General features: G+C 46.6%; 1 protein-coding gene across 1 annotated transcript; it reads left to right on the top strand.

Annotated features, from left to right (window-relative positions):
- The first annotated feature begins 867 nt into the window (after positions 1–867).
- LOC136450746 (coronatine-insensitive protein homolog 1a) lies at positions 868–4,503 on the top strand. Its single transcript, XM_066451339.1, has 3 exons — positions 868–1,798; positions 2,890–3,367; positions 3,457–4,503. Exons 1-3 carry the CDS (start codon positions 1,290–1,292, stop codon positions 4,258–4,260), a joined length of 1,791 nt encoding a protein of 596 aa, XP_066307436.1. The 5' UTR covers positions 868–1,289; the 3' UTR covers positions 4,261–4,503.
- Positions 4,504–19,395: the final 14,892 nt, after the last annotated feature.

Below are 19,395 nucleotides of genomic sequence, written 5' to 3' on the forward strand. Positions count from 1 at the left end.
TGTTAATTGAATGAATCTATTATGTCTAAATTGTGATTATTAGAATCAATTTATATTTCAACGATCCAAATGAGACTTATTAATTCGAAGTATCACAACAGAAAAGAAGAGAGGAAGTCATGGGGGTGGAAGCGATTATGCTCTGTCAATCTAGGCACAGGCATATGTACAGAGTACTTTGATTGATGAAGATATTTGAAACACTTACACCGGTGATACATTTAGTCACAACTTGCAGCCAACTTTTGGCGGATAAGTTAGGCAGCCATCTGAATACTTAGCAACAGAACTATCACGTAATATTGTGCTACTATATTGAATAATGTATAGGTGTTGGTACAAGTTAAATGCTTGGTATCATCATCTCATAGCCTGTAGACTGGTCTCCTCCAAATTTTGTATTGTCATTTTTAGCAATGAGGTCTACCGAAAAGGACATCTCTAAATTAAACTTAGATGGTTAGGCCACTAGATATATGTAGAACAGGTCCCAGCAAGGTAAGACAACCAAGGGGTTCCATTGACAGCAGTGTGGTACACAGCGCAATCTTGCAGAAAAAAAGACGGGCTTGTCTACTAATTGTATATTGCGGACCAACTCCATTGGATGGTAGACATCATACCACATGATTAGTCAGACCAATTGTTTTTTTTTTGTCTTTTCTAAACTTCACCTCAAGATATAAATTCCAAGTTTCACCCTACCACACGTCTCCTCTAGATGTTTTTTTTTTATCTTGCTGCTAAATTTGAAAACGGTCATACATAAAAACACTTCTGATTAGATTCACACATAAAAACAAGTCGGTCGTTGCTACGGAATGGGCATAGCCGAATAGCATAATTGATTTTCTCTTATCACAGACAGGGGAGACAGACGGACAGACACCCTTTTGAGCTGGTTGTGGCGCAGCTCACTGAGCACTGTGCTGCGCCCGGCGGGCGACGCCATTTATCACCTCACCTCCTCCACCCGGGTGCTTACGTGACGCGGCACCACCGGCTGATCGGCGCGGGAACGGAGTAAACGCTGGCTCTCCAATCCCCGTCCTCCCTCGCTGCTCTGCTCCTCATCCCTCACTCTCCCTTGCCGAGGCAGAGCCGCAGAGGCTTGCTTCTCCCTCCAATAATTCCCTTCCGCCTCTCCTCCTGTCCTCTCAAGCCCACACACCAGCAGAAATCACAGCGGCAGGGGCAGCAAAAAATCTCCATGCCCACGCTTGGCCTAGATCTCCGGCGAGCCGGCCTCGCGCGGTAGCAGATCTGCTCCCCGATCCCCGGCCGGCCCGATGGGCGGCGAGGTGCCGGAGCCGCGCCGGCTGAGCCGCGCGCTCAGCTTCGGTTGCGGCGCCGTCCCCGAGGAGGCGCTGCACCTCGTGTTCGGCTACGTGGACGACCCGCGCGACCGGGAGGCGGCCTCGCTCGTGTGCCGCCGCTGGCACCGCATCGACGCGCTCTCGCGCAAGCACGTCACCGTCGGCTTCTGCTACGCCGTGGAGCCCGCGCGGCTGCTCGCCAGGTTCCCGCGGCTCGAGTCGCTCGCGCTCAAGGGGAGGCCCCGCGCCGCCATGTACGGGCTCATCCCCGAGGACTTCGGCGCCTACGCGGCGCCCTGGGTCGCCCAGCTCGCCGCGCCGCTCGACTGCCTCAAGGCGCTCCACCTGCGCCGCATGACCGTCACCGACCAGGACATCGCCGTGCTCGTACGCGCGCGCGGCCACATGCTGCAGGTGCTCAAGCTCGACAAGTGCTCCGGCTTCTCAACGGACGCCCTCCGCCTCGTCGCCCGCTCCTGCAGGTAATAGATACCCGTGTTTCTGTTCATTTGCTGATCTGCCACGCCGTGTTTGTTCAGCCTGCTTTCCCATTACGGTGTGCTGGGAAAGTAAGCTGGGTAGTTGCGCACTTGAGTACTTGATCTTTCCCCCCTCTTAGAGAAATCATGATTGATCCGGTGGAGATGTTCCTACAACGGAGTAACGGATAAGCTTGAGCCGTGTGTCAGTTTCTCCAAGTAGTCAGCTCGCCCGCTTCTGGATTCTCCTCTCTTTCCTGAGAAATTGGCATGGGCAAGCTCTGATGCGATCTTAGGTCATAACATGCAAGAATTTTCTTGACTATAAATCGATAAGAGCTTTGGATATGCAAAAGACACATTCATAATACTGCTGGTTTGATCATTAGTCCAGTGTTTTTTTTTTGTTTCCTTGTCCATGCTACGTGAGGAGTCCCCAGTTCTTAGTACAACAATTTCGCATAAGCAGGCTGTTTGAGGTGTCGACAAAATGACTGGTGATCTATCATTCCCAGGAGGCCAAGAGTACTCATGTACCACGTTGATTGGAATTGAACATGGCTACTCTGTCCCCAATGAAACATATTTTTGACCAAAATTCAGTTGCAGCTTTGCGCGTTGTTGATTTCAGTTATCAACCAATTCAATCATGAACACATCTCATATGGTAGCATCTTTTCCCAGAATGTCTTGTATTTCAGGCAGCATCTTTTCCCCTTCTCTCTTCTTCCCAGAAGTCTTTCAGATGGTTTAATCTTTTATTTCTTAGTTTGAATTCTGTAACGATGTTGTTGAATCGGTTGACTAAGTTGAATAATAGATGTTCATGGAAGTTTTGTTTTTGATATCCATCTCAAATGTTTACTATTATTTTTTGTGTGCTGAAGCTACATTCCTTTTTGATACTGGAGGCAAGAAACCATGGTGGATGCTCTGTTGCAATTGCAAGTCATTTTTCCTCATGAAAAAATTGCACTGGTTTCTTTAGCAAGTCTTTTTTACGTATTATTTACTGATGCACAGTGAATTTATCATTCTAGTTGCTATGACTACATGATATCACAACAGTAACATGTCATAAATCGTCTTGACAGATCTCTGAGAACTTTGTTCCTGGAAGAATGCACAATTGCCGATGAAGGGAGTGAATGGCTCCATGAACTCGCTGTCAACAATTCTGTTCTGGTGTCACTGAACTTCTACATGACGGAACTCAAAGTGGAACCTGCTGATCTGGAGCTTCTTGCAAAGAACTGTAAATCATTGATTTCTTTGAAGATGAGTGAGTGTGATGTTTCAGATCTGATTGGTTTTCTCCAAACCTCCAAAGCATTGCAAGAATTCGCTGGAGGGGCTTTTTTTGAAGTTGGAGAGTACACCAATTACGAAAAGGTCAAGTTCCCACCTAGGTTATGCTTCTTGGGGGGTCTTACCTTCATGGGTAAAAATGAGATGCCCGTTATCTTTCCATATTCTGCAATGCTTAAGAAACTGGACTTGCAGTACACTTTCCTCACCACTGAAGATCATTGCCAGCTTATTGCTAAATGCCCCAACCTACTGGTTCTCGAGGTAATGTTTTTGTACATCTTTAATATTACTTGTGTGTCTAAAATAAGTGACTATCTAATTTCAACTGACAAGATAGATGCTCTCGACAGGTGAGGAATGTGATTGGGGATAGAGGATTAGAAGTTGTTGGCGATACATGCAAGAAGCTACGAAGGCTCAGAATTGAGAGGGGGGATGATGATCCCGGTCAAGAAGAGCAGGGAGGAGTCTCTCAGATAGGCTTGACAGCCGTAGCTGTTGGCTGCCGTGAACTGGAGTACATAGCTGCCTATGTATCTGATATCACAAATGGGGCGCTGGAATCCATTGGCACCTTCTGCAAGAATCTCTATGACTTCCGGCTTGTTCTACTTGACAAACAGAACAAAATAACAGATCTGCCACTTGACAATGGTGTCCGTGCTCTATTGAGGAATTGCACCAAACTTCGGAGGTTTGCCTTCTACCTGAGACCGGGAGGGCTTTCGGATGTTGGCCTTGGTTACATTGGACTATACAGTGGAAACATCCAATACATGCTGCTTGGCAACGTTGGCGAATCTGACAGTGGATTGATCCAATTTGCAATGGGATGCACCAAACTGCGGAAGCTCGAGCTGAGGAGCTGCTGCTTCAGCGAGCGAGCTCTGGCAGTGGCCGTGCTCCAGATGCCCTCGCTGAGGTACATATGGGTGCAGGGGCACAGAGCCTCTCAAACGGGCCAGGACCTCATGCTCATGGCCAGGCCGTACTGGAACATTGAATTTGCGCCTCCCTGTCCCGAAAGCGCTTATCGGGTGATGGCAGATGGACAGCCTTGTGTTGACACCCACGCCCAGGTTCTTGCGTATTACTCCCTTGCTGGAAGGAGGCCGGACTGTCCTCAGTGGCTGGTTACTTTGCATCCTGCGTGACTGTAAATACGTCAAGCTGTCCGACTTGTGGTTATTGTACCAGCTGCTTGTGTACCGTAATAAACTCTAGTACTGTAGTGGAGGTGTAGTGCAATAAGGTGCAGTTGTTGCTTGTACTAGTATCTAATCCTAGGAGGATGTATACTAAGTTGTTCTATGCTTTCCTTTCCTTTCCCTGGAATTGTATTTTGCTCCACTGTAAATATAAGAAATGGCCTGCTAGTTTTGGCTGTGCTAGATAAATTGGAATCATGGATATCAGGTGCATTGCATGCACAAGAACAGATGAGCCGAAACGGATTTGGACGTGTACTAGAATTGATAAAGAGGCAATGCATTTGGACGTGTACTAGAATGTCTGGACTCTGAAGCTCGAGTCCAGGTCCAGCACCAGGAAGACGACGGTCACTATGAAACGGGTGGCTCCGTCCCTCACTTGCCACTTGGAGCCCCTACGTGGAGTAGTACGTGGTCTCGGTGGGCAGCGACATGGGCCGTCGCCGTGTGGCGGGGGACCTGTCATCTGTGCCCACTGCCCACCCAGCTACCGCGGCACCGCGCCCAGAATGCGATAGCGTCGCGTTCCAGCACAATGGCCAATTGCTTGGCGATAGCAGTAATGGCTAGCGAACAAAAAAACGTAGCCCCGCCGCTGAATCGACAACTGGGGGCGGCTTTCCTCGTCGGGAAAAGGACGTTTCTGTCAGCTTGCCCATGAATTCTGGGGCACCATTTCATGAAGAACCCGGTTGATCTGAACATGCCAAGGGCAGATACGGGGTTAGGAGCAGCTGGAGTCTGTTGTTACGTCCACTTCTGTAACATTCTAACTGAAAGACGTTTTATATAGTAATTTCCACCTAGGATTCTAGAATGTTACTCTATCGATACAAATCTTGAGAGCAGTTAAACAAACATGTGAATAGACGAGATGGAAGCATCTGGTTCTATCTGCTCCATGCAGGGAAAGCCACAACCTCAACAATAAACTGATGTACTGTTAAGTCCTAGACAGCCGAATCTCAACAATAGCAACAATTGTGTTTGGTCTAAAATCAGACAGGAATTAGAGAGAGTTCTGAATCTTGCACAGCGCATAAAAGGTCAAAAACATTGGGTTTTTTAGCGCCCATCCGATCCGGACGCTGCCCGCACAGAGAGTGAATGAGGGCCCAGCGCGTCAGGCTCACGAGGGAGCGCACCAACAGTGGGCCCGCGCCGCCATGGACGTCGCCCACGTTGTCTTGGATGTCGCTCACGCCGCCGGAGGCTTCCCACGCGCATCCCATGTGCAACACCGGATCTACTTTTAAAATATCCAGATGTAACAATTACAACATACAAAAGAAAACAAATGATACACTTGAAAAAAACATCTGAAACACTCGCGAAGACACCTAAAAAGCATTTTAAAAACCATTGCAAACATATGCAATATCCAGATGAAACACTTACAAATATATTATGAAACACCGTGAAAACACTTGAAATATATACTTGCAACATGCATGTATATGCAACATCCAACTCTACTTTTGCAACATCCAGATAAAACACTTGCAACATTCGTCTGGAACAGATAAAACATTTGGAACATACACTTGAAACATACGTGTATAACCATTACCACATGTGCAGCATCCCGACTACTTTCTTAACATCGGTATACAACACTTGCAACATGCCTCTGAAACATCTGAAATACTTGAAACATACTATTGCAATATGCGCTTTGAACATAGCATCTGCTTGCTGATGGGACGAATGAAAGCTCGTCGACACAGAGCTCGATACCACGGAATGGCGCGGAGGTCGCCGGTGTGGAGCTCGTCGGCGGCACGAACCTCGGCAGAGGCAGAGGCAGGCGGATGGAGCACGACCGTGATGGGAGGCGCGAGTCCAGGAGCAAGCGAGCGCCAAGCACGTCAGGCTCACCGTGCGTGGCGCGGGTGGGCAGGGCAGCGAGAACGAGGTCCGTCCAGCGAGCAAAGCGAGCAGGGGCATGGGCTAGTGCATGGTCTGTCCGGACGGACGGACACCCTATAAGGAGCGTTTCTGTAAAAACATTCCATGTGCATGTCATATTTTGGATTTTTTTCTAGGTTGAGTAAAAAATTACAGCCCAATCCGGTTACGATTGAAAATCATGGCCCAGACTCACCCGATGCATAATTTTTTACGAACATATCATAGGACCTATTTAATTAAAAGAAAAAGAATTATACAATACAACTACTAGAGAACCCTCGTAGCGCTGGTTACGTACCACTGAGGCAGTGGTAAACGGCCTGGAAAGGCATTAGGGCAGCAAAAAAAAGCACGAGGGGAGGAACTTCAACCTTAAACACTCAAACAGATTGAACCTATGAGAACAAAATAGACATCAATGCAATGGTTGGCTATAGAGAAGTTATAATCATGCTGGCAAAGAATCCACCCAAAGAAGATGAGATGAGCTACCAGGAATAGCGATGACAAAGCAAGGCCTAGAAAAGTAGACCAAAGCGACCTAGACGGCAAAGCATCCGCCATGAACGATCTCGGAAGCAAAGCATCTGACAACAAAAAGAGACCAATGTGACATCGTCGATAAAGCATCTACTAGAGAAGAGATCATCGGCGGCCAAGTAACTGCTCGGAAAGCGACACACAAGATAGCGACAAAGCATTTTTCATGAAAGCCGAATGACTTTAGTAAAGCCTTCATCAGATAGGACGACCCTAACAAGCACTACGGTAGTACAACACCACAAGGAAAACAGACATGAGGCACGCACATGCACAACAAAGAGCTCCAACATGGACAAACGACGTGGCAGGGACCACGGGCGGCAACGATGACCTTGCGAGACATCAACAGGATGAGTGGTTCTTCAATGACGCCTTCAAAGAAAAGAGTAATGCCCGAGAACATCATCACCATCAATCCATCATCGATGCCGGCTATGAGCTAAAGCAAGGCTTTCGCTAAGAAATCACCGTAATGGCCAAGCAGCATGTCATCCACCAGGGCACCGTGGCCGCCACATGCAGAACACCACCGGCCATCCCTAGCCCGTATGCTCATGATCGAGAGAATACCCGTTGATACATGGTCAACACCAAATTGAGTTTGCCCGTGGTTGCTCATGCTTGATGTGGCAGAACCGCCTGAGCTAATGCCCTCCCAAGAGTACCTATCTACCATTAGATACTAAGTACTTAGGGGAGCGCACTAATTTAGATTGTTCCATCGAGCGCACCCAACGGAAGAACTAAAAAAATCCTCATTTTTCATCAGGATCATAAACGAGTGGATAAAGCTTACAACATTCCTAGCCATTTCTTACATCACTTTATTACAACATCAGAGTACTTAAACAAGTTGAATGCAACAACGAAAACTAAACATTTTACATGTAAACGAGTTTATACATTCAGGTTCACAAGTTTTATCTTGCAGCGAAAAATAAACATATGATCAGAGTTACAGCGAAAACAAAGATTAAACTAATGACATGGTAAAACATTAACGTTGTGGACATTTCTATACAAGATATGCTAGCAGATTTTACATCTTTTCTTATAAAAACCTTTAGTGAGGGTTATAAATAAACACTATGATCGCAACATGAAAGAAATTCTCTCTGAGCCCACCAGAAGGTTTCCACACACAAGAGTCAGCTCTAGTATCCACCTGTCATCTGCAACAGGGGGAATAAAACCCTGAGTACTCGATTGTACTCAGCAAGACTTACCCGACGGGGGAAAAATAAAAGACTCCAAGGATATGCAAGGCTTATTTGGCTTGCTGGTTTATTGCATTTGCAGGAATCATTACTAATGGTGCATCCTTATGTTCTAAGTTTTTAGCAGTTATTTTTAGTTAATTAGCTAATCATTCTAAGTAAGCACCTAAGCTACTTTCAAGCATGTGGTAAGCAATCAGAACCATTTTACCATATCTCATATTCCAGTTCTTACTACGATGCTAGACATAGCCAAGTCGATACCGTTCATAGAAACGGCGATTCGTGAATCAATATATCCCAGCTAGGTACCTCAAAACACATGTCTCGCTTGTACCCCAGGTACAAATGAGACCAACCTATTTCACTCCTATTGAGGGGTCTATGTCCCTGTCCAAACTTGGACTCCAAGCAGCCACACTTGAGACCCGGTCTTAGTGTGGTGCTTAGACCTCCACCTTTCCCCGCCTCCAATCAGTCGGTCCGAAAAGAGACAGAACCCACGACAAGAGCGCAACGAGTCTTTCCGCTCCAATAAGCAAGTATGTGCTCAAGATAATAAGTCTGTGACCTGACTATCATCCACAACAATGGACGGTCCTTAACCGACACAGACGGAACCAATGCAACTAGAGCATCGCTTGGTTGCCTAACCAAGTCCACATACGGTCCCGCCCAGTCATATATATATATATATATTCCATGTGATGTTAGTATGATAATAGTAACAATGATATCTTTTCCTATCTCTCGCGAGTGATAGGTAATCACTCGACTTCTACCGGGTCCTATAGCATAGCAATCTACACAGTCGTTGCACAATGTCGTTGCCCCAGTTGGCTAGGTATGATGTGACGGTGTTTCTAACTCTCATTTTCCCTTTCTGTGCCTCTAAGTCTTGTCCTCTCCACAGTCCCTTATGGTTCGTAGCTAGGAGAAGTCCCAATTCCTTCATCGTGAGAATGACATTTGGGACCACCTCACCGAATAGACATGATAGAGTGAGGGGTTGGTCGCATAGCTCATTGTCACCCATTAGGAGGTGGCTGAGCTTGCCCCCGCCACCTGAGAGCTAGCCGACATCTAAGTCAGGGAGAAGGATGCTTGCTATGATGCCCGTGAGGCCAGGGAGAAGCTCATGGCCCTGATCAAGAGGACGCACACGGACATCATGGAGGCCAAGTGGCTAGGGAAGGAGTGGGATGATTTGCGCTGGGCTATAGAGGGGCTTCGCATAGAGTGTGACTTGGCTTGCTAGGAGTGCCGACGCCCAGCAGTAGATTGACCTCCTCGAGAGTGAGCTTAAGGGGGAGAGGGACCTGAAGGTTGCAGCCGAGGGCATGTCTGCCAGGCTCACCATGGAGGTTGGCCAGCACTAGGAAGAGGTCTGGTGCTTGGAGGCCAAGGTGACCCAATAGCGCGATGAGGTGCGCAAGCTTCGAGCGGACATGAACGGTAAGCCTCTGGTTTCCCTTGTTGTCTTTCTTCCTAGAATCTATGGTAGGCCTTTTGACATGGTCGATATGTAACTTAGATAGGTCTCAACGATAAGCTTGGGGCAGAGGTGATGAAGAGTCATGGCCTAGAGAAGGAGCTTGGGGAGGTGAAAGCCTCTCTCCTAGAGAAGAGCGATGAGCATGATACCTTGTGCGTCGTCATCCAGCTGGTCTACGATGACCTCAAGCTAGCCCTGGAGCAGGAGACAAGCTCACTCGTGGTCCATGCCATCTAGATTACGGATGGGGAACATGAGATCATGAGGGATGCGCTTCGCTTTGGCGCTCATTGGTCATTTGCGATCGCTCGTTCTCACTACGAGAACATTGATCTAGCGATGATAAGTCAGGGCTTCGTGCCCGGTTACTCTGAGGCCGAGCTGGAGGAGTCGAGGAGTCAGTGGCCCCCCTGGCGTAGGACCTATCTGTCATGATCGAGGATGAGGTCATCTCCCCAAGGGGTTAGTTAGTTAGATAGGCCAGGCAACGAACTTGTAATAAGTAGACAAGTTTTTAACTTTTGTTATGGTCGAACAGACTCTTGGTTTTTCTCTCTTTTTTATGTATAAAAAGGTTAATGCATTCTGACCCTTTCCATAGTTAAGCCTATAAAGCACAGGGTACGAGCAAAAAAACTTTGATCACGCTGGTGAGCAAAAATACCGTAGCCACTGGGGCGTAGGTTTCTTGCGGTTCAACCAGTTTTACTCAGTGTTTGTTTTTGTAGCCCTTGCTTCTAGATCTTAATGTAAGAGGGGATCGAGCACAAAGAATGTTTTTGGGTAGATATACTGCTATCATCCCCCGAGTGAGGCCCGACCCCTTGCCGTTGCTGGTGTAACACCCCAGGTGTTTAAATATTAAAAACATGACATGTCATCATATGCATTGCAAGGCATCTGGTCAAATTGCAAACTTTGATATGCATTCAATAAAACAAGTTTACATTTGTGTTATGAGTGTTGAATTGAATTGTTTGAATCAAGTTAAAATTTGGTTTGGATTCGAATTTTCCAAAAAAAACCCTGATTTTTAGTATTTAAACCCTACCCTAAAAATTCATTTCAAAATCTAAGCATATTTTGGGGTTGAGCCCAAAAGCAAAAGTGTAGAGATTGACAAGTTATACAAAGTTTGTTTTTGGAGTTTTTCAAGTTGTTTAGAAAAATTTGGAGTAATTCAAAAAGGCGTAATTCGTTAAATATCCCCTATTTGAATTCAAAAGTTCATTTCAAAATGTAGACCGAATTAGGGGTTGGTTATAAAAGCAAAGTTGTAGAACTTTAGATTTTGAACAACTTTTATTTTTGGAGATTTTTGAGTTGTTATGAAAATTTGAGAGTAATTTGTGAATTTTGGCGAATGGCAAACTTGTAAATACTGTGACCAGTGTTCACCGCCGTAGCTACATGGCCGGCGACCTTCTTCGGTGTTCCAGGCACGTCGTGGCCATCCTTGGCATCGCGCTGGCATGGAAACGGTTCCGTCGTGTCTTCCTTGAGCTTCTGAGCTACGCTATAAGTACCAAAACGCCGTCGTCGTCGTTTTTCTTCTTCCTCTGTTTTCACCGCCGCCGTCGTTGTCATCGCTCCGGCGAGCTCGCATCGTCTCCCTAGCGTTGTTGCCATCTCGGTAAAGGCCGTTCTAGTTCCATCATTCTCTTGCACATCCACCCGCCAACTATGGTCGACTGATTTCGCCGGGAATCTGCTGTCCACGTCCTTCTTCCTCGCGGTCGGCAACTTCACCGCCGTGGGCGTGTCGTCGTGGCCAGGGCTCTCCGGTGAGCCGTTGCCCGTGATCAGTGTACCTACAGCTTCGTCTTGATGCTGTAGTACTTAATCCGTTGTTGTTTACTCATTTTGATCACTACAGTCGCTGGTTCTCCATCACCGACGACCTTTGCTCCGCCGTGATCACCGTGGTCGTCGTCACGCCTCTCCATTGCTCCTCCGGCCTTGTGCTCTACTCAGTCGCGTTTGGCATGAGCTGCTGATGCTTCCTTGGCAATCTATTTAAGCTTTACAGGTCTCATGTCACCAGTGTAGCGCTGTCGTGCCACCGCGTCCACCATGGCCGGCGTAGTGCTCGGTCCAGTACGTAGCTAGTCCAGCTTATGCCCTAGATCGATACGCCTAGTCGAGGGTAGTGTTTTGGTGCTTTGGTCGTCGTCGTTGGTCTCGCCATTGTCGAGATATCGCCGGTCAGTGCCGTCGTTGCCGTGGTCAGCGCGCGAGGTTAGGGATGACAGGTGGGGTTGGGTTGTCAGTGACTCAACGTTCAAATGGAATTTTTCTATTTTCAGATTTGAATGAATAGTGATGTAATTTGTTATTTTTGTGTAGATTTATTTAGAGCTCCAAAAATTATGAAAATTTTTGTATGACTTCTCTGTGATGTATAGTATTTAAGAAAAATATGAAATAATGTTTTTCAGTACTTTTTGAATGTGATAAAAATTGCTTAATTTATTAATAAATGGATTTCCATGATTTTTTAGGCTTATTTAATTGTCCAAAAATTATGAAATTTGTTTGCCACTTACTTATCATGTAATGGACATTTACTAAAATTTTGAGCTCAATTAGAATAAGTTGATTTATTTCATAATTTTGAATTAAATAATTAATTCATAAAAGCAAATAGTTACCTTTAATGATTTAGGTTTTTGTTTGAAATTTTGGATTGAGTGATGACCTTGGGTCATTAGTTGGTAATGATCCTTGGCAATTAATGTAAGTAATATGAAAAAGATTTGGATAATTTGACTTGCAACTGTACCATGAAGGAAAGTTGTATTCAAATTCTTAATTTTTGCATTCATCATCGAGCATCATGTTTCGTATTCCGCATCATGTTAAACATGGCATTGTTACTACGTGTAGTGAATGAAGGTGAACACATGGTAGTTAATCAAATTGCTGAGGAGGTTAATTCGTCTGTTGAGGTCGGATCAAATACTTGTGAAATGTTGCAGGAACCGGACTTTTTTGTCAACGAAGGCAAGCCTCGGATGCATACAAACCTACCTTGTGTTTTACAAATTAATTTCACTTTTGCCTTCTGTTACTGCATTAAGTGATTAGGAGTTAAGTAAGAACCTAATTGGTGTATTACCACCCTTGTTATTCCATATTTATCATATTACCAGTTTTAAATTCGTACATGCCTAGTTTTACTTAGCTATGCGTAGAACGATGAAAGTCGGGTGATTACCTGCCACCTGCAAGTTTTAAATGGAACCTTGTTTACTTATGTTACCATGTGATATGGGAATGTGGAGTAATAAATCTAGACCGGGCGGACTCGGTGTGCGTGAGCCACAAGACTTGGAGGTCTTGTGAGCGGGCTCTTTCCGCCTATGTCGATTAAGGTCTGTCCGTTGTTGAACTGTGTGCAGTGAGACTTTGTAGTACTAACCACATACTCTGGTAAGCCTTAACTTGGTGATTCTATTATGAGAATGGCTACTCGCGCACTGGGAGTGGAGAGATGGCAGGAATAGCGTGTACCCACGTGGCAATGGGCTAGATTGGTGGAGTACTGTATTCTCGGGTGGCGTGGACCCATTCTTATTTTAGAGGATCCAAGAATAGGTTGGTATATGTAGGTCGGGGACCTGCATATGTCGTGTGGTCTAGAATCCCCAGCTGGGTTTAATCAGTTCAAATCGTCGTTGCTCCTCGGTTATGGAGACTCACTTCTCTGTTCATCATCGTAGTACTAATAACTAGAACTCGAATAAGGCTTGTGAAGGGGTTGGATATGAAGTTTCATGATCTCAACATGGATCGTGTCAGCTTTGTATATGAGTTTATGAAGTTTTCCATATAAAGAATTTTGTTAAAGAGCTTTTACACAAAAGAACTTTGTTTATTGTTATAGCCATACCTTGAATCCCTGAGCTGGCATTCCTAAGTTTATCAGTTAATATTTTCGGTTAAGTCTTGTTGAGTACTTTTGTACTCAGGGTTCGTTGACCCTTGTTGCAGGTGAGCCTCATGAGCAAATCTATTTTGGATCATGCTGCATGACAGTTGTTCCTTGTGATGATGATGAGAAGTAAATGTGTGGTCCTTGGGCAGGGCAGTTTCATTGTGTGTTTTGTATAATATTATAATGCCACTCCACTACTACTATGGTTTGTAATAATTATCGAACTTAGTTTGTAAGGTTTGAAACAACTGGTTTGTAAACTAAGTTATCGTAAGACTTCTGCTATTTTTACTCTGTATTGATATTTGAACAAATGTTGTAATACTGCAATGACTCTATAATGTGATCCTGCTCGGAAATCATGGATGATTCGGGGTTCCTCGAGGACACCCGATAGACTTCTTAAGTTACCAGGAACATATGCATAGTTGTCAAAGGTCGTTGGACAGTGACAAGTGCATGTGGGTCCTATAATTTAGGAGGTTCTGCCATAGCTGGGGTCAAGTGTCACTAAAGATCAAGGAGACAAATAGCGAAACTGATAAGAAAAAAAATGTTTTTGCATTTCAGAAACATCATTCTTAATTTCCACAAGTATATGCATAGGCTAGGGGTAAAAGCGACATAGTTGTTTGATGTTCTAGGCATTGATGAAGGTTTTGCCATCAATGGTCTTGAGCTTGTAGGTGCCTGGTCGGAGCACCTCCACGACGATGTATGGTCCCTCCTACGGCGGAGAGAGCTTGTGATGGTTCTTTTTGCTTTAGACGAAGCAGAGCACCAAGTCCCTGATGTTGAAGACCCAACCCTACACCCGACGGCCGTGGTACTAGCGCAACACTTGCTGGTACTTGGCCGAGTGGAGGAGGGCAATGTTGCGCGCTTCATCGAGCTGATCCATGGCGTCCTCGAGGGATGCCTCAGCTCGCTGCTCGTCGTACGCCCTAACCCTCGGTGCTCTGTAGCCAAGGTCGGTTCGGAGGACTGCCTTATAACTCTAGACCATGAAGAAAGGTGTGTAGTTGGTCACCTTGCTAGGGGTCGTCCTCAAGCTCTAGAGTACCATGGGAAGCTTTGCAACCCGTCGTCCACTGAATTTGTTCAGCTGGTTGAAGATCCTAGGCTTAAGGCCTTGCAAGATCGTGTAGTTCACGTGCCCAACCTACCTATTCATGCAGGGGTGTGCCACGGTGGCCTAATTGACATGGATGTGGTAGTCATCATAGAATTGGAGGGTTTTTTTCCTAGTGAACTGTGTGCCATTGTCTGTGATGATAGAGTTCAAGACTCCAAAGGAGTGGATGATGTCGAGGAAAAATTGCACGGCTTGCTCGGATTTGACCAGAGAGATCGGCCGAGCCTCTATCCATTTTGTGAACTTGTCCACGGCGACAAGCAAGTACGTGTAGCCCCCAGGCGCTCTTTTGAGGGGTCCAACCAGATCAAGCCCCTAGACCATGAATGGCCATGTGATAGGGATCATCTAGAGCGTTTGGGCCAGCAGGTGGGTTTGGCGAGCATAGTACTGATACCCTTCATAGGTGTGCACAATTTGCTTGGCGTCAACCACCATGGTTGGCCAGTAGAAGCCCTGTCGGAATGCATTTCCAACCAAGGTTCTGGGTATGACACGATATCCATAGACCCCACCATGGATGTCCTTCAGCAGTAGCCTCCCTTGTTCGATAGGGATGCAACACTGTAGGATCTTATTGTGGCTTCGCTAATAGAGCTCCCCTCAATAATGATGAAGGACTTGGCGCAGCGTGTGAGCCACTGGGCCTCCATTTTATCCGTCAAGAGCACCTCATAGAGGAGGTAATCGAGGTAAGGTGTCCTCCAGTCAACTAGAGGGTTGGGCTCTGCCACTGGATCTTTGTCAAGCTCCATGACTTCGGGATCAGAGGAAGCCAACGATCGGTCAGCCTCGGAGCCTAGGGCCGGCAGCCTATCATTGGTCTATTCCTGCTCCTCATAGAGGACCATGGGCTTGTACTAATCGCTAGTGAAGATGCCCGTTGGCATTGGCTCTCGGCTGGATGCCATTTTCGCTAGCGTGTTGGCTGCCTCGTTGAGCTGCCTTAGGATGTGGTTGAGTTTGAGACCATCGAACTTGTCCTCTAGCTGGCGGACTTCTTGGCAGTACACAACCATCTTGGTGTTGTGGCAGCTTGACTCCTTCATGACTTGATCGATGACTAGTTATGAGTTGCCTCTGAAGTCAAACCATCAGATGCCCAACTCAACGGCGACACGTAAGCTGTTGATGAGTGCCTCATATTCAGCCACATTGTTAGAGGCAAGGAAGTGGATGTGAACCATGTACCTCATGCGCACCCCATGGGGCAAAACAAAGACCAGTCCCACGCTGGTGCCTTTCTTTGTTAGTGATCTATTGAAGTACATCATCTAGTACTCTTGGTCGACTGCTGCTGGCGGCATCTGGATCTCGGTCCATTCTACAACAAAATCAGCCAGTGCTTGGGACTTGATGGCCATTCGAGGAGCATACAAAATGCCCTGCCCATCAGCTCAAGTGCCCACTTCACGAATCTTCCTGTGACATCCCAATTTTGGACTTCACCGAGAGGGAAGGATGTCATGACCGTCACCAAGTGAGACTCAAAGTAGTGACGCAACTTCCTTCTAGCGATCAGGACGATATACAAGAGCTTCTGGATTTGAGGGTTGCGAGTCTTGTAATTGGACAAGACTTCGCTAACGAAGTATACGAGATGCTGCACCTTGAGGGCGTGTCCCTCTTCTTCCTGTTCTACCACCAGGGTAGCACTGACCACTTGCGTGGTGGTCGTAATGTAAAGGAGTGGTTCCCCATTGGTCGGTGGGACCAGAATCGGGGTGTTCCATCAGGATTTCCTTGACCTTGTCAAGTGCCTCCTAAGCCTTGAGCATCCACACAAATTGGTCGGTTTTCTATAGATGCCGATATAGAGGGAGGCCTCATTGACTGAGGCGCGAGTTAAAATGGCTGAGCACGGTGAGGCACCCCGTAACTCATTGTACTCCCTTTAGATTCTGAATCGGGCCCATCCTCATGATGGCCGAGATCTTCTCTAGGTTGGCTTTGATGCCGTGCTCAGAGACGATGAACCCAAGCAGCATACCCCTTGGGACCCCAAAAATGCATTTCTTAGGGTTGAGTTTGATGTCATTTGCCTAAAGTTTCGTGATGGTTTGCTCTAGGTCTGCTACGAGCTGGTCAGCCTATTTGGACTTGACCATGATGTCATCTATGTAAGCCTCAATGGTTCACCTGATGAGGTCCCCAAAACACTTGAGCATACAACACTGGTATGTAGCCCCTATGTTTTTTAGACCAAACAGTATCATGACATAGCAGAACGATCCGAATAGGGTGATAAAAGAAGTCACGAGCTGGTCGGATTCTTTCATCGTGATCTGATGGTATCCAGAGTACGCATCAAGGAAGCAGAGGGTTTCACACCCCGAGGTTGAGTCGACTACTTGATATATATGTGGCAAAGGAAATAGATCCTTTGGATATGCCTTGTTGAGACTCATGTAGTTAACACATAATCTCCATTTCCCATTCTTTTTTTCATACCAAAAGCTTCGTGATCTCCTCGCTGATGGCCCTGCGCTTCTCCTCGTCGAAGCGATGCAGGCGCTGCTTTATCAGCTTGGAGCCTGGCCTAATCTTCAAGGCATGCTCAGCGACTTCCCTCGGAATGCCTGGCATGTTTGAGGGTTTCCACACGAAGATATCTCTGTTGGCGCGGAGGAAGTCAATGAGCGCGCTTTCCTATTTGGAGGAAAGCATGGTGCCGATGTGCACCACTTTGTCCTCAGAGCTACTGGGGTCTATGAGGACCTCCTTGATGCCCTCCATGAGCTCAAAAGATTTGACCGGCCGCTTGGAGTCAGGTGCTTCCTCGACGGTCCCCTCCTTCATGACCGCAAGCTCCTCGGAGGCGATAATTGTCAAGGTGTGCTCACAGCACTCAACTTCACACTTGTAAGCACGCTGGAAGGAGGTGCCAATGGTGATGACCCCACGTGGGCCTAGCATCTTAAGCTTTAGGTAAGTGTAGTTGGGGACGACCACGAACTTCACATAGCACGGTCACCCCAGGATGGCGTGGTAGGTTCCATTGAACCTGACCACCTTGAAGGTGAGGGTCTCCATCCTATAGTTGGCTAGATCCCCGAAGGTGATGGATAGGTCAATTTGCCTGAGCAGTATGACTTGTTTCCCCTACACGACGCTATGGAAAGGTGTCCTGGTCGGTCAGACGTGTGATCGGTCGATGCCCATGGCATCAAGCATCTCGACGTACATGATATTGAGGCCGCTGCCTCCATCCATCAGCACCTTGGTGAGCCGCTTCATGCCAATAATTGGGTCGACCATGAGCGGGTACCTTCCCAGCTATAGGACGCTCTCTGGGTAGTCAGATTAGTCAAAGGTGGCGGCAGATTCTAACCACCAGAGGAAAGATGGTGTGGCTAGCTCGGCCGCATAGACCTCATGACGTGTGAGGTTTTGGTGATGCTTGGAGTCATAAGCCATCGCCCCACCGAAGATCATGAGGCAACCATCTGGCGTTGGAAAGTCGCCATCCTCCCCCTCAATGTCGTCCACCGCCAACTCAGGCTTCTTCCTCTGGTCCCCTTTTTTGGAGCCACCGGACAGAATACACTTCATGAGGGCGCAGTCCTTGTATAGATGCTTAATGAGGAAGGCATGGTTTAGGTACGGCCCCTCGAGTAGCTTCTCGAAGTGGTTGGGAGCACCCTCGGTGGGCGCCTAACCACCTTTTTGCTCGACAGTGGCCATGAGCGAGCTCCCGTGTTGCTGCTTGTTCTTCTTCTTGTTTGGGCAGTTGGAGGTGCCCTCATCGGTGTCCTCATCCTGCTTCGCTTCTTTAGAGGTGGATTGAAGGTGTCACTCCAAATGAGGTGCTTGGTGATGTGATGACTGAGGGCCAATACAATAGTGATGGTGAAGAAAGTGTGAAGGAGGAAGACAAGAAGAAGAAGAGTGTGGCATTCAAGGCCGGCAATTCATCCTCCAAGAACAAGAGCAAGGGCAAGGCTAAGAAGGAAGAATCAAGTGATGAAGAATGCTCTCATGATGATAGTAATGATGAAGCACTGGCTCTCTTTGTGCACAAGTTTGGCAAGATGATGAAGAAGAAAGGCTATGGTGCAAGGAAGAGAAGAGATCACTTCAAGAACAAGAAGTATGTGAGGTTGTGCTACAAATGCAAGAGCCCTAATCATGTTGTATCGGATTGTCCCTACAATAGTGACAATGAGGGTAACGAGAAGAAGAAGAACAAGAAAGAGAAGGAGAAGAAAGAGAAGAAGATGACCTTCAAGAAAAAGAAGAAGGGTGGATCCTATGTTGTCACATGGGATAGTGATGCCTCCACTGATGATGATTCAAGTGATGATGACAAGGCATCCAAGAAGAAGGCTCTAGCAAGCATTGCTATCAACAAGCCTTCACTATTTGACACTTCATCATGCTTCATGGCCAAGGACTCCAAGGTAAAATATGATGAGAGTGAAAATAATGATAGTGAAAGTGAAAATGATAGTGGTGATGATAAATTCTCAAATGAACAACTAATAAACATGCTAGAACAAGCCGACTCAATAATTAATAAGAAAAACAAGAATTGCAAAAGAAGCTTAGTGCTCTTGAGCAATCCTTTGATAAGCTCAATGCTACTCATGAGAGGCTAGTGGAAGCCCATGAGAAGCTTGGCAAAGCTCATACCAAGCTTGAAAAGGCTCACTCCTTGCTTCTTGAACAAGATAAGGAAAGGGTCATAGTATCATATGATGTGGGCATAACATGTGACATTATTGAACAATCATCTTATGAACCTATTGTTGTTTCTCCCACTAACCCTTCTTGTAGCTCATCATCCACCACCGCTACCACTCCTACCTCTACTACTAGTGATGGTTTCACTTCTTATGTC

Source organism: Miscanthus floridulus, chromosome 5 (genome assembly GCF_019320115.1).
Source record: "Miscanthus floridulus cultivar M001 chromosome 5, ASM1932011v1, whole genome shotgun sequence".
NCBI lineage: Eukaryota > Viridiplantae > Streptophyta > Magnoliopsida > Poales > Poaceae > Miscanthus > Miscanthus floridulus.